The sequence below is a fragment of the Tigriopus californicus genome, chromosome 9 (assembly GCF_007210705.1).
Source record: "Tigriopus californicus strain San Diego chromosome 9, Tcal_SD_v2.1, whole genome shotgun sequence".
Classification (NCBI taxonomy): domain Eukaryota; kingdom Metazoa; phylum Arthropoda; class Copepoda; order Harpacticoida; family Harpacticidae; genus Tigriopus; species Tigriopus californicus.
Genome location: NC_081448.1, coordinates 3,078,516 through 3,092,684, shown reverse-complemented (window position 1 = coordinate 3,092,684; position 14,169 = coordinate 3,078,516). Strand labels below are relative to the sequence as shown.

The 14,169-nt window shown below is 41.5% G+C and overlaps 2 protein-coding genes across 6 annotated transcripts in view; one reads left to right on the top strand and one right to left on the bottom strand.

The window, feature by feature from the left end:
• Positions 1–8,298: 8,298 nt before the first annotated feature.
• LOC131886140 (farnesyl pyrophosphate synthase-like) lies at positions 8,299–10,247 on the bottom strand. The gene has a single exon (XM_059234395.1). The coding sequence runs from the start codon at positions 9,932–9,934 to the stop codon at positions 8,783–8,785; it is 1,152 nt and encodes a 383-aa protein (XP_059090378.1). The 5' UTR covers positions 9,935–10,247; the 3' UTR covers positions 8,299–8,782.
• A 673-nt stretch (positions 10,248–10,920) lies between these two features.
• Positions 10,921–14,169, top strand: part of LOC131886133 (catenin delta-2-like) — a 33,413-nt gene continuing 30,164 nt past the window's right edge. Inside the window, exons 1-2 of one of the 5 annotated variants that reach the window (XM_059234387.1) lie at positions 10,922–11,284; positions 11,393–11,742. The gene's annotated coding sequence lies outside the window, so the exon portion shown is untranslated. Of the gene's footprint in view, positions 11,743–14,169 lie in introns of all 5 variants that reach the window. The other 4 variants (XM_059234386.1, XR_009373896.1, XM_059234385.1 and 1 more) reach the window with 4 other exon arrangements.

Below are 14,169 nucleotides of genomic sequence, written 5' to 3'. Positions count from 1 at the left end.
CCCCCCCCTTCCCCCTCGAATGGAAGGGGGATATAGGAGACACAATTCAAGGCAAGTCCCATTTTCAGAGACACAATCGTTGGCTTGCCTATTCGTCGCCAATGTCATTACCAGTACTCCAACGACGACTACCACCATCCCCACCACCACTATTCCACTATATAAGGGATATGTTGTTCGAATGAGAAATGATAATAATGATGCTCCGACTGCCTATTACTTTTCATCTTGACTGTACAGATCATTAATACTATCAACACTGATTCGAATTATTGTGATAAAGGCAAGATTATTCTATCGTACTGATCAAAAAATGAATAAAACCAATTGACAGAGATATGATCCTGTTCATTTATTTCCTAGCTACGCATTGCATCTCAGCTTAGGCTGATCTGGTCGTCAGGATGGTATTCGAGGTTGGGAGATACCGTACAACTTGACAGCTCTGTCCAAAAGCGAGTGACAGTTTACAGTACTACTGTAGTGTTGGGGTGAGTCGTGAGAAGTCCCTTGATTTTTCAACTTTTGTGCGGATACAGACGAGTCGTGTTAAGGTGGCGCAAAACCAATCCTTGAACCTAAGGCTGTATTTATATGGGGCAAAACACTCGAGTTTAATAAAGGGTATGGCTTTATATGGTGGGATTTTGGAATTTTGGAAGAAGGAGCCCGAGAAAGAAGAGAGTTCATGAATAATTGTTCGGAATGTTTCCCCTAGAGAATTTGAAACGTCTTTCATAATAGTCGATGGCTTATTCATTGTGTCACAGTACTTGAGCGATAAATTGTTCATCTAATAATCTCTCGATAAAATCTGGCATCTTAGAACGTATTCTCTCCTTTGTACATTTGTTTGTCCGCATCTAAATGAAGGAGAGGGCACTTCCTCCGCTTAATGAAGAGGACAATACCGGGAAATTCAAATTATGATATCGCTGGAAATCTATAGTCCAAGGTTGAGGGGCGGGTTGAGGCCATTGGATGTTACATCAGCCCACACCAAGACAGAGGCTAGTTTTTAGCGACGAAATATCGTCCTCTGGTTCTTAGAATGTTCTCCAGGCTTTTGCCCAAAACTTGGTGGAAACCACTTCTATCTTAAGAATCTTCTCATCCGACCAGGCCACGTGAGGGGGCTTCCAAGATTTCATCCAATTGCAAGCGTCTTTGCTGCTTGCTAATTTGGAGGTTGTTCAGACTCATCGCAAATTTTCCGGATGCGGTTCCCCGCTTGATGAAGGTCGATTACTACTTCTTTGGATCCATGTTCTGGGATGGATTTTAATCACACAGTATTACACTTGCGCCAAAGGTGTTAAACCAATGTTCGATCAATCCGAAACCAGTTAGATTTATTGGTGCAGGCTTCAAACAAATAGATTCGGCATAAAACACTGCACTATTCCGCTTAATCTTGGTCGCCATGTATACTGAAACCGCTCAAAAGCTAACCGTGCTAAGTAAGCTTTTATTGTGTTAGCTCGACTCGTATAGTCGTATAGGTCAGTCTCAAAATTTGCCAGAGGGAATTCAAGTATGCATTGCAACTACGTCTTTTTTACATTTGGCTTTAGGGTGGATTAGTGAAAAATAGCAATGGAGAACAAAACTTGTAAGATATAATAGGTTTCTAGACAGACCTGCTGAAAAAATTGAATGAGTGACCAGTCTAGATAGGATCCCTTTCAAAAAGATTCTAGTTCAGACTATTTTTCCAAGTTTGAGTGGAAGGCTAATAATAGAGTCTAAAAAAAAATTTAGGAAGAAGTTCCCGCAGGCTTAAAAGGCAGCTGTCTTGTCACCTTTTGACGTAAGTCTTGTCAATTGATGAAACCTGTTCTGTTTTTAAACGACGATAGTTGATAACTTATTGTAGACTCAAGAAGCCGGATGAATCTAACCGTTGATTAAAAAAGAAAACCAAAAGGGAAGAGATTTCGAGAAACTTGTAGGATTAATTTCATGGAATGAGATAGGTCTACGGATCGGTTCTATACCACTCCCCAACCGACTCCTGGGGAAACTTTTAAACGGTAATCTACACCATTTATCCCCTGACTGAGAACCAATTTAACACGGACAATGAAACTGCATCTAGGAAATGTAAACGGATGATTCAACGGCTGGCTTCCCTGATCCTCATCCCTCGACCTTGGCGTTCAAATACAAAAATAAATATAATTAGAAACAAATGTCTACTCGCAGCAACCCATAATTGTCTCTATAAACTTGTTTTCGATTAAAATTCAGGCTAATGTTAAAGCATGTATTATTGCGATAATAAGGGCTCGAAATTTCTTATATTTATTTTGAATTAATGTATTTCTTTGAAGCTTTTGTAAGCCCAATTTTTTTTTGGAAGCTTCTCATTTTTATTCAAAATTGCATGTTAAAATCTCCCCAGGACGTGGATGCAGGATAATTTAATATCCGGACTTATAAAAAGTTTGACAATATTAAACGAATTTAGTATTACCTCAGTATTACTGCCAGTCTCTCTTCTTATGTTGACGACACAAAGTTAGTTTCTGGTAGGGAATGGCCACGATTCCAGTAGTCTGGCAAAGGACCTGTAGATAGAATCTACTCTTGGGTTACTGAGAGTAATATGGCCCTGAACGACTGCTTTTTGGGGGGTTGACGCACTTCAACAATCAACTCGTAGGTAATGGAGGTGAATATAAACCGGGTGACAGCAATGTCTACGGACACTTTCCCAAAATCGTTGTTATTGAGACCAAATTTAAATTTGGCATCAGAAAATATGCTGCTTTTCAATTGGCCAATTTGCTTTACCTATCATGTGAATGTTTGGGTCATTTGTGAGCGAAACAAGCACCATGAAGACCTTTTCTCATCGACTTAGAGTGATGAAATTGTACGAATCTGGATATTCAGTTCGACAAATAGCTCAAAAGCTCTCCATACCTAAATCCACGATTTATGACGACCTAAAACGCTTCCGTGAAACGGGAACAGTGGAGGATCGACCAAAAACAGGTCGACCAAATACCTTTTCAAAAGCACAAGGGAAAAGATACGAAGAAATCCGAGGAGATCCATGAGAAAAATGGGTAGGGAGGCTGCAGTCAATCGTGAATTGTTTCGCCAAATGGTCAGAGAGGACCTTAAGTTCGTCCTGAGGAAAAAAAATACAATGGGAAAAGGTCATTTTTAGCCCCCTTAAGCCTCTTTCCTGCAATTTGATCTGTTACAGAATTTAGGCACTCAACTGTATTTAATTTCTTATCCATTGAGTTTGTTCGTCTTATTTACAAGAAATTGGTAATTTTTGTTGCGATGTTTGCCATACGGACACGTTTTTAATTGATACGAATGTTATGGTATCCAATTGATTCTGGAGCCTAGTGTTCCTGCTTGAGGAGGAATCATTGTTCACAAAATGATTTTGGTTTTGGTTTGATCAAAACAATGGCGGCAAGTCAATCTCTAATTCAGCTCTCTTTTTGCTGTTATTACCAAACAGAAAACAGGAAGTTGAATGTAATATTCAAATTCGTTGGTGGAACAAAATGTTCAAAGTTCACGTGGCAACAATTAGACGAGTCATAATCTTTCATTGTAATTATATCGAAGATTACATTCATTGTAGCGGCTAGTAAAACCGGTGACTCCCCTCCCCTCCTCTCCCCCCAAAAAGAGAAAAAAATACCGCTGAGGAATTAATTTTTCATCAAATCATGCTGCACGAAAGGAAATGAAGAGATTCCCAAAAGGTAACAAGTTAAGAAGGAAGCAGATAAGGAACCAAATGACAAAATGGCTGAAAATATTCTAAAATATGAAAACTAGTTGCAAAAATGTCAGAAAAGAGTCGAAAAAGTGGAAAAATATCTAAAAAGCTGGAAAATTGGAAATCTGGCTCAAAAGTTTATAGAATTAAACCATTTAAATATACATACAATCACCGTTTGCTAGGTTAAACTAGATCACATGACATCAAGATTCCGAGATTTTTTTAAATAGGAAAGATTATTCCATTTGTTAGCCATTTAGACAGGTATTTCCATTATTTGACCTGTCTCAAATCGGGGCTAGATATGACGCACGAGTATGGGGAGTTCTGTGCCCCAAAGGCAGGGCGTTAGTCATTCCTCAAAAAAAGAAAGGAACGAATAACAGTTCCAATTACTTCGGCCAAAAAGAGTAATTCGTTACACAACCGTTACTCGCCAAAAAAAGTGTAATAGCGTCACTCATTACAATTACTGTTACTAAGATGACCAATATTTCAGGTTTTTGCCTCATCAAGACCAAACTTTACAAAATGAAGGTTATATTTTTGATTCAAACAGTCCTACATTTTAAAGTTTTCCTACCAACATGTTACGCTAATGATATTGTTTATTTTCTTGGCACTGCATAACTTCCATTCTTGGCCATGTGCTTGTTTGGCTAAGCCAAAAGCAATGCATAAAAGGAAAGTCGTTTCTTTTCCAGGATATATATAAAAAATCTTTGTTGTGAGATTTGCCTCTCCTTGAATCGGGCATTTATATCAGCTACTAACTTTTACATTGTCTATCCCATTCTGGGTTCCAAGAGCGCTGTTCGAGGCGATGATCCACTACAGCAATAAATGGAAGAATATATCCATTTAATCCAGGAACATAGTAAAAAGGAAAGATTGGAAAGAATGGAATATTGCCCAAAAGCTCCAAGATTCCTCAGTTGCCGAGACAGAAGCGAAAAATTAAATGTCACTCTGGAGCGTGAAAAAAGGAACGAGTAACGAGTATATTTTAGAAAAACTGGAACTCTAACAACAATTGGAATTTTAACCAAAATAGTCCCTACAACCAGGTTGGGAAAAGTGACGAACACAGTTGTGACAACAAACAAATGTTTGGGAGAGTTCCTTTGCTACGTGAATTTTCTGTGATGTGATTTTCTGAAATGATAGGTATACAACTACATTTGGCAATCTCTTTACACAATTTATTCATTTTCAAATCTCAGATCTTACCAAATACCAACAGTTTTTCTTTGGTTTACGCGGAAAAAAAGTAGAAAAGCTCAAGATGCTGATTTTCCCCATAAAATTGTCGAATCCATTAAATTTCTGAATCAATCAAGAAAGGAGAGCTATGGGATTTGAACCCTTGATCTGATCATCCTGCAAAGAAAAGGGAAGGGTAACAAAAACTAAAGCTTCTTGTGCCTCTAGCATTTTCGTGGCTTATCAACTTCTCTGTTTGACCGCTTTGCCTGGTCTACCAACAAATCGATGTAGTGCAATCCATCTAAACGGGCAGGTTTTGTCGATTATCTAAATAATCCATAAATTTTATGTACCGTTTTGTAATCCATTTGTGAACTTGGAGATGCTTCTCTACGCATGCGTTAGTACAGGGTATGGAGGTCGCAATTTAAATGGAGGTCGGATGCCCCGGTAGGCCTTGATCTCATTAAGAAACGGGCTAAAACGATTATTTAAGCCTCACAATGGATCGGTTTTTTCCCTCCATCCTTTCAGAGAGGCTGATCATTTCCAGCCATTATGCCCCAGTTTTCACGTATTTAATTGTTTATAATTCAAAATGATTGAAATTGGAATTCAAGGATCGTGAAATATCTGGCTCTTTTTCGCTCTGTAGAGGTTAAAACATCGTTGATTCACTTTTTAGGGGTGCCTGAACGTTTCTGGCAACCACTGACATCAAACATATTTTCAAACTTTAAACGACCTTTACACGAACTTATCTCACTCTCAATTTTTATTCCCGCAAGTCAAATTTCTCTATTCGTCGATGTTGTACCACGCGTTGAGCTCAATTATCATTTAGACAGCTGAAAAATTGAACCATAGGAAAAAACGTGGGGCAACGATCTCGACCAATTCGCAATCGTTCCCAACTGTGAAGTCCTCCCGAAAGCGGGTACCGAATCTCGACTTGTCCTTTCTCCAGAGTTATCCGAACCCGTTGCAATCGAACCCCGTCGAGTCCGCTCTCGAGAGACCTAAAAGTTCTTATAACACTTAAATGAACAAAATGGACTGTATTTTTTCTTCTCTTTATTCTTGTTGGATTTCGCCGAAAAATAATCCTTCACATGTTACATAAAAACCAAAGATGGCGTCTACTCAACTCGTTTTTGTTTTTTCCCTGCTTGCTCGCAAACGCCCCTTTTTCTCTTCATCTCAAAGGGAACGAGAAACACATAACAATGAAATAAAAACTTAGATTTCCGTCTCAGCAAAACGTATTGACCGGAATTATTCAAGCTACAGCCTAAAATTTGCCTTGTTCTTCCCTATAATTTGGAATGTCTATGACGAGTGAATCTGTCTGGCTTGGGTAATGTGACGAAGAGGTTTTCAATTTCTGGTCCGAGGGTTGAGTTCAATGGTTTCAAAAATTTTCGTTATGCTATATCGGTATATTTGGCCGCGTCAATATCCATGCACAGGGTAATAGCTCGGCCTATCATCCAATCATGAGTGTTCAAAGAACGAGATATTTCCGCTAGGTTTTCACAAGCATCTTTTTTTTGTTACGAGATTTTGACTGAAAGACACAATATAGTGGATTATTTTCTGCAGATCTGATTGATGAATCCATTTTTTTGCGTACTTCCTTACCGCTACCGGGATTGGAATCCCAGCAGTTCAAGACGAGAAGATTATTCATTTTACTTGACTTTTATTTACATATATTATTTGATCGACCAACGAATTGGAGTTGGCTGATCTGGCTAATCCTTAAATATAAGGTTGATCCGGAATTTTAGTCAAAAACTGGTCCAAGTTTGACTTAAATCCTGCTACTGGATCAACGCCTGCATAAGCCCTACGAATATTTGAGGGCAGCAAATTGAACAATAAAGAAGAGAGTTGGACTTCATTGTTTTAACTAGCCTGGATTCTCGAGGGCTTGAAGGAGCTCTCAAAACGCACATTAAGCCTCTACGGTCACTACAATTGACCCTAAATCCTGGGTTGGGACAAAGCTCATGAATGCTTTTCAAAACGTACAGTATCAGACACCTTACGTACCTTCTCTGAGTACTGTACAATCCCAACCTTTCTAACCTCTCCCAATACGAGAGCTCTCTCATATCCTCAATGTTTCTAGTAAAACATCTTTGGACCTGCTCGAGCTTTTGCAAACCTGCTAAACTAATTGGAGCCCAAATGGGAGAGGCATATTCAAGATGCGGCTGAACAATCGACTTGTACAGAGTTAGCATAGTGACACTATCTCTGGACTTAAACGTGCGATATATTCAACCACATGTTTGAAAAGCTTTACCAACTTTCAACTGGATAGGCTCATCGAACTTTCCTTTATCTTGGAAGACTACACCTAAATCCTTCATGGATGAGATCCGCTCAATGTCCTTACCTTTATCATCTAATAGTGGAGTGTTTAATGGCGTCGACCCAAAGGTCATTGAGCGGAATTTCATTCCATTCAGTGCCATGTTACTTGCAGCAACCCAGAAGTAGATTTGGTCTAGGCCCTCTAACAGACAACCAGAGTTCTGACCATTCCTACTACCAAATACCAACTTGGTATCATCAGCATAGGAAGAGATACTGACATTACTACTACCAAGCTTCTGAAGCGGAGCAATGAAGATGATGAAAAGGAGAGGACCCAAAATGGGGCCCTGAGGGACGCCCGACTTGACATCATGTATGTCACTAAGGGATCCCTCAACCTTAACTAATTGTTTCCTACCATAAATGAAACTTCCTAGCCAATTGAGAACCTTGCCTTGGATCCCAATCTCATGGAGCCTGTTAACTAAAAGGCCATGATCTACCTTGTCAAAGGCCTTGGCAAAGTCGAGATAAACTACATGGACTGATTCATGGCTCTCCAGTCCCTCAATAACCTGATCTATATGTTCAATCAGTTGGGTAACCGTGCTAAAATGTGCTCGGAACCCATGGTGGCTAGGAGGAAGGACTTCATGTATATCAAGAAATTCAACAAGTTTGAACTTCATGATCTTCTCAAACCCCTTCGCAATATTCAAAGTGAGAGAAATCGGCCTATAGTTAAATATTTACTACAGTTTAATAGTTAAATATAAATATTAAATTCAGACTAGCACAAAAGAGTATACCGTCTCACTTCTCCGAAGATTTTTTTCTTTACCTTTAATTTCAACTCCTCGCCGAAGCAAATGCTTTTCTTGGCTTGGTCGGTAATGCCTCCTCCATGTTTTGGCCGATACCTTGACGAATTCGATTTTAGGATTCTTTTGTAAGTCTCAAAATAAAGCTGCCAACGTTTCCTGAAATCAAAAATGTTCCTCCATCCTGGATCGTATTTCACTGAACAAAATTTATTACCATTCATTATGGTATGCCTATGCATATAATTCATTTGAAGATTTGCCGGCGTATTGCAATTACAACCATTTTTTACGGCTGAGCCTATTGAATCATAAAGGATGATTGTAATATTGTACTGCATAAATAACTGTATTGTATCGTTCCAATCCCAAGGGCTCATTGCACACTACAATATTAAAGTTTCAATCTAGTGCATTGTTCATTTCGACGGATAACGTGATATTGACAACCTTTAAGGATATTTGGAATCTTCACCTCACCGTGGCAGGTTGACAATACTGTGTGTGTTTCAAATTTAAAGTGAATCTACTCGGTGGATGTGCAATAAGCAAACAACTAGTAATAAAAATTATTCCGAGAATCGAATTACTCTCTTTCAAAGGGATGAGACGCGAAGCTTCAACTTTTGGCCTTTCGTTTGGCTTATGAACCTGTCTGAATCCAATGAGCCTTTTAAACGTGCCGTTTGTAAAGCTTCTTAAGGAACACCTCAAAAACTAGAGGTGGCAGCATTTGGCCCCCACCAGGAAGTTGGTTGATGTGGGTTTGAATATCCTCGAAGGAGCTCTCCTCGAATGTCTTGTAAATCTTTGGTAGCTTTAGATCGTTATAAATGGCCTTGACCTTTTCCACGGAACTGTCGTCATCCACTCCATAACACTCCTTTAAAGCTTGGCGTTGTGCCGGATTGGCTCGTTGAAGGGCCACCACAATCAGCCATGAACATTTGCCGTCAACAATATCGGTCCCGACTTTCCCTGTAACCTTGGGATCGCCGAATACATCCAAATAGTCATCTTGGACTTGGAAGAAGTGACCCATTTCCAAGAGAATGGTCTTGGCTTGTCGACACAACTCGGGATTGTCGATCCTGGCCATTTTCATAGCGAGAACCACTGGCAGGTAGAAAGAGTAGTAGGAGGTCTTCATTCGGACAATGGACGAGTATCGAGACATATCGAAGGCATCCAAATTCTTTTTGCCCTCAGGGGTCTTTTCCAACGAGGTCAGGAGGTCTAGACTTTGTCCCATGGCCGTGTATCGAGTGACAGTCCGAAATTCTTGAACCAGGTCATGGTAGTAAGGCTTGTCCTTGAAATGGTTCTCCAAGATGGTGTAGAGACAGGTCTCCAAAAGAATGGAATCATTGAACGCGGCCAAGCCCACATTCTCGTGCTTGTACCAGGTGGTTTTGCCTCGACGAGTTTCCGAACCATCCATGATATCATCAGCCACCAAGAAGAATGCCTGGAGGAACTCCACACACCACCCCAGAATGTAGGCCAGCTCCTGATCTTTATCATTGGGTTTGAGGATCTGATAGGAGGTGGCCAGAGCCAACCCGCGGTTCCGCTTTCCCGTGGGAACCGTGTATTGGATGCACTTCATCAGATGCTTGGGAACCAAAGGAATATCCTTCTCTGCTCCCTCTACCGTCAGTTCGCGAACGAGGTCCGGAAAAACGGCCATAAAGGGTCGACTGTCGTCTTTGGAGGTGACCTTGATAGATTCCACGTAGGTACTCATAGCCCTGACAGTGGGTGGACGCAGAATAGCACGCCTACAAGACGCAGCGAACAAGCCCACTCCCATTGAACTCAACATGTTGAAAATATTTGTTGAGGTGTATTCAAAGAACTTGACTCATGAACTGTGAGTGGAAGGGTCCACGGGACTTGGAGTAACGTAGGTCGGCAAAGGTCAAACAAGGTTATCTGATCTTGACTAAAATTAGCTTTACAAGCAATCCGATGCAGTGGGCAAATTTGTATCGAAAAAGCCACCTAATCTCGGTCAAAGCCAATAGCACTTGGCCACGATGCTTTACTTGAGAGAAATCGTTTGAGAGGCAAACATGCTATCATTGCAAAGCAGCTCATACACTACCTCCGAACCTGAGTTCACACTTGAATCTAACTTTCACTAGATGGCGTCTGCAGACGGTGAGGCGATTTTTAAAATAAGAAAAATTCAAAGACACAGACAGAGAGAATCGCTAGATGGCAGGCTATGCCGAGAGAGATAGTTTTTTAGGTTTTGAAGTTCACCTCTCTTGTTGCTTCTTTTGCGTCATCCCAAGTGAAAGAAAAGTAGAGATACATCGAAATATTTGTCGTAGGGAGTGCTTAGATATTCAAGTTATTTTTTTGGTGTACATTTCAATATTCATTTCGCGTCTACCATACCTTAATTTCTAGCAATGCATAATGTGGATACACTGCCGTTAATTTGTCACAATTGTCATCTAACCTTCCTCTAACCGACACTTAATTTCAAATGCATTTGGAAAAAGCGCATCATTTGCCATAATGTCTGGTAATCAAAACCACAAGTGCGTTTCCAACCCAAAACTCAAAAACCCTCCCCAATGTCGATGAGAAAGAGAGAGAGAGAGAGAGAGAGATAGAGAGAGCGAGCATTTTTTGGGCGGCGTCCCTCTCCTCAATTCTTCTCGCTGTTCTTGCCCGGAGAATAGAGATCTATCTCCAAGCACGCCATCTCTGGATGAATCAACAGCCTGAGTTTGCCTGTCCAGCCAATGGCAATCCTGCATATAAGAACCCGGGCAGGCGGCCGGCGGGAACCCCCAACTCGATCCTTTCCCTGCCTTCTCAGCCAAGTCAAAGTTATCCAGAGGACCAAGCTTCTGGATGGACGGCGAAAAGTGGATCAAGTACTGCGACCAAGGTATGTGGACCGCTTTGGCCCCGGCTCAAAACAGGTCGTCGTCGGAGTTCAGGGGGAAGCCAGCCGCGTCGTCCGGCCGCACTTTAGGAGTGAATGGGCACACACAAGTTCTTGTGGATGGAGTCGTTCGTCGCTGGCTACTACGGTCTAGTAGTACGGTACCCACAACTGGTAGTAAAGAAGTCGTCCTAGTACCTAGTCCTCACGCAGCGAGAAAGAGCCATGGATAAGCTTTGCTGAAGAAGCTAGGCCAAGCTCAAGAAAGAGGTTTGTGAGTGGTAAAATCAGTGCAATAGGTTCTTTCCTCCCATGATCCACATTGTCCGGGTGTGTTCCCACTCTCTATCATCAGCAGCCATTTAGTGTTTCTTGCAGATCCTGACATCCCAAATCTCATTCGTGTGCGGTGTGTCTGTGTTTGATCTGTGTAATCTGGAGAGAATCGCCGAGGCCAGAGTGTTGCGGTGTCGGTGATCAAGCTCTCTCCGGCTCCAATTCGTGTGGTTTTGCCATCTGAGCCAGTGGCAAATTTGATGTCCTTGGTTGTGCCAAGTTGCCTAGGGAACAGGCCTTGAATCAGTGTTCTGACACGCCTTGGGAAGTTATATAAAAGTCATCTTGTGATCTGCCATCGGTGTGTCAACTGTTGGTCTACTCTGCATAACACGAAACTAACTACATTCAGGAAAAGCAGTGTTTAGATCTACATACATATTACTTCCAAGGTAAGACATTTGGGCTTACTTTGAGAATATATGGATTTGCAAGGAACACACGTACTCAAAAACTTGCTCCCAGTTCTCGATTAGGCACTCTGGTTTGTCTACGAAAAAAAATCAATGGCTAATTTCAACTTGGAAGACTTTGACTCCGTCATACTTAAAGACGTCGAATCTTGAAGAGGGGACGAAAAGGAGAAGGGGAAAGGTATTGTTGTCTTGAGATTTCAGCTCTCCGAATCCAATTAAGTCAAAGAGCAACACGAACAGAAAGCCACCCATAATTGGACCCTGTGCAATTATTGAACAACCCGAGTACACGAGCGAAATTCCACGAATTTCCTCTCCCTCAGTACTCCCCAGAGTAAAGGTTACACTCCATAAGCCAGGGAGGAGAGAAAAAAAAGCCTCTCTCAACATGATTCAATTCCCTTGTGTCTTCGTTGTCTTTATCCCATTCCGCGAATAGAAGTGTCATATGTCAGAATTCCGAAGCTTGCCAGTCACCCGTACATATAGGATTGATTGCCTTACTTCTGTCCCTGTACGAACAAGTTCGGCTCCTTGAGAACCCGTTTGACATGCTGTTCGAAACTGGCATTACGAGTGCTTCTTCCATGACCAAGTCGTTTGCATGTAAAGCTGGCGTCTGGCAAGTCAGCCGTACAATCTCTCCACTCATATCCCACTCGATCCAACTTTGAAGATGGATCAGGGAACGAAGTTTTCCTACTCGTGGTTGAAACTCGGGGCCCAAACCCGTAAATTTCTGGAGTATATCAGAAAAGATCGGAATCAATGGGAACTTCTGCTCCCGCTCTTTTTTTTCGAAACTTGAGCTCATTTCTGTGAACTTGGAAGAGATCCTAGTCAAATTCTTAATGGACAGATAATCATACACTCTGAGAAAGATTATCATGTCAGGCTTACAATTTTGCTTTGAGCTTGAAAATCCTTTGTTTTGACTTGGATCTCTCGGAATGGAAGTCAAAGTCGGCACGCTTCACCATAAGGAGGAAATATGATATCTTTCACCATTTGGCCACGGTGCGACGGACGGACGGACGGACGGACGGACGGCTGGCTTGGTGGGAGGTGAAAAAGCATCACTGGTGCTAAATATTGATGGACAGAGCTCTCCGTGAATATGCCATTGAGAATGCGTTGAAATATGTGGCAAGCTTCCATCACGCTTCTTGCCATGTTCGGACGAAATCTGATCGAGGAATTCATTAGAAGACAAAAAGAGAGGCATTTCATGGAGGTGATAACTCGAGGTTTCATCAATGTCGGCCGTTAATCTCCTTCCAAAGATAATGCCGAGGCATTAGATTTTATTGATGCTCCTCATGAGAGGGAGATTAAAGGCTTTAGCCCGGAAAAATGCCAAGTACAAATTGATTTTAGAGCCCAAGCCAAACAACCCTTTTCATGTCTTTTCTTCGGCCTAACTTTGAGAAGAATGTGAAATTGGCTCACTTACAAAAGTCTCTCTCAGTTAGCCTCCAGTTAAAGCGTGTAATGACTGCTCCGAGTCGATTACACGTTATGAATATTACGTGAGGGAAACCAACGATAAATCTCTTCTTAGCATTACCACTGGGCTATTGCGCAAATGGAGGGCAATAAATGGACTCTTTGTTTTAGTTTGATATGACGATAGAATTCGACCATAAACCTCATGGCATATTTGCACGGCACATATTTACCGACGCCCAAATTCTATCCATGTCTCTTCTCCGAAATGCACCTAGTTAACACAGATCAAGTCGGGCTGTTTCAAGAGAATAATCTTGGTTTGAGGAAAATGGGGACGGACGGATAAGGGCATAATCATTTTCTCGTATGCTACTGCATTCTGTATCTCTTTCCGCATGTATGAAGTTTACCCTTCGTGTTGGCCTTAATTGCGTAATTGCTCGAGTCCAAAGAGCCCTCAATAAGAGCTCCTCAGTCACAATCGTCCATTCATTCAGAGCTCATCGCATTAGTGGCACTCTTTCTGGCTCTTTCCAGGAAGGGTAAAGCTCCCATTCAGAATGACTGCTTCCCTGTAATCTTATTCTCCACATGATTTAAACTCTAGCCTCTGGATATTTTCACCTTACCTTTGCCTGGCAAGCAACGTGGGCCTGTCCATGTTTTGGCGCTTACGATTATTATTCCTGACAGTGCCCATGATGAAAGATTTGTCCAGCTCATGCAATTTTAGCATGGCAAAAATATCGCTGACCTGTCGCTATGGTTCGTTATTCCATGCACAGAATGAGTTAGGTAAACATTTCCTCGAGCGGGACTCTAGGTCCAGGGTCATAATCTCACATGATATGAATCCTTTTAGCACACTTGCCAAACCTCCGGAGGCTCAATGGCTGGTGAGGTTGATCTGATCTTGGAACCAATAACTTTCCAAAGGCAAAGCGTGAAGGAAAG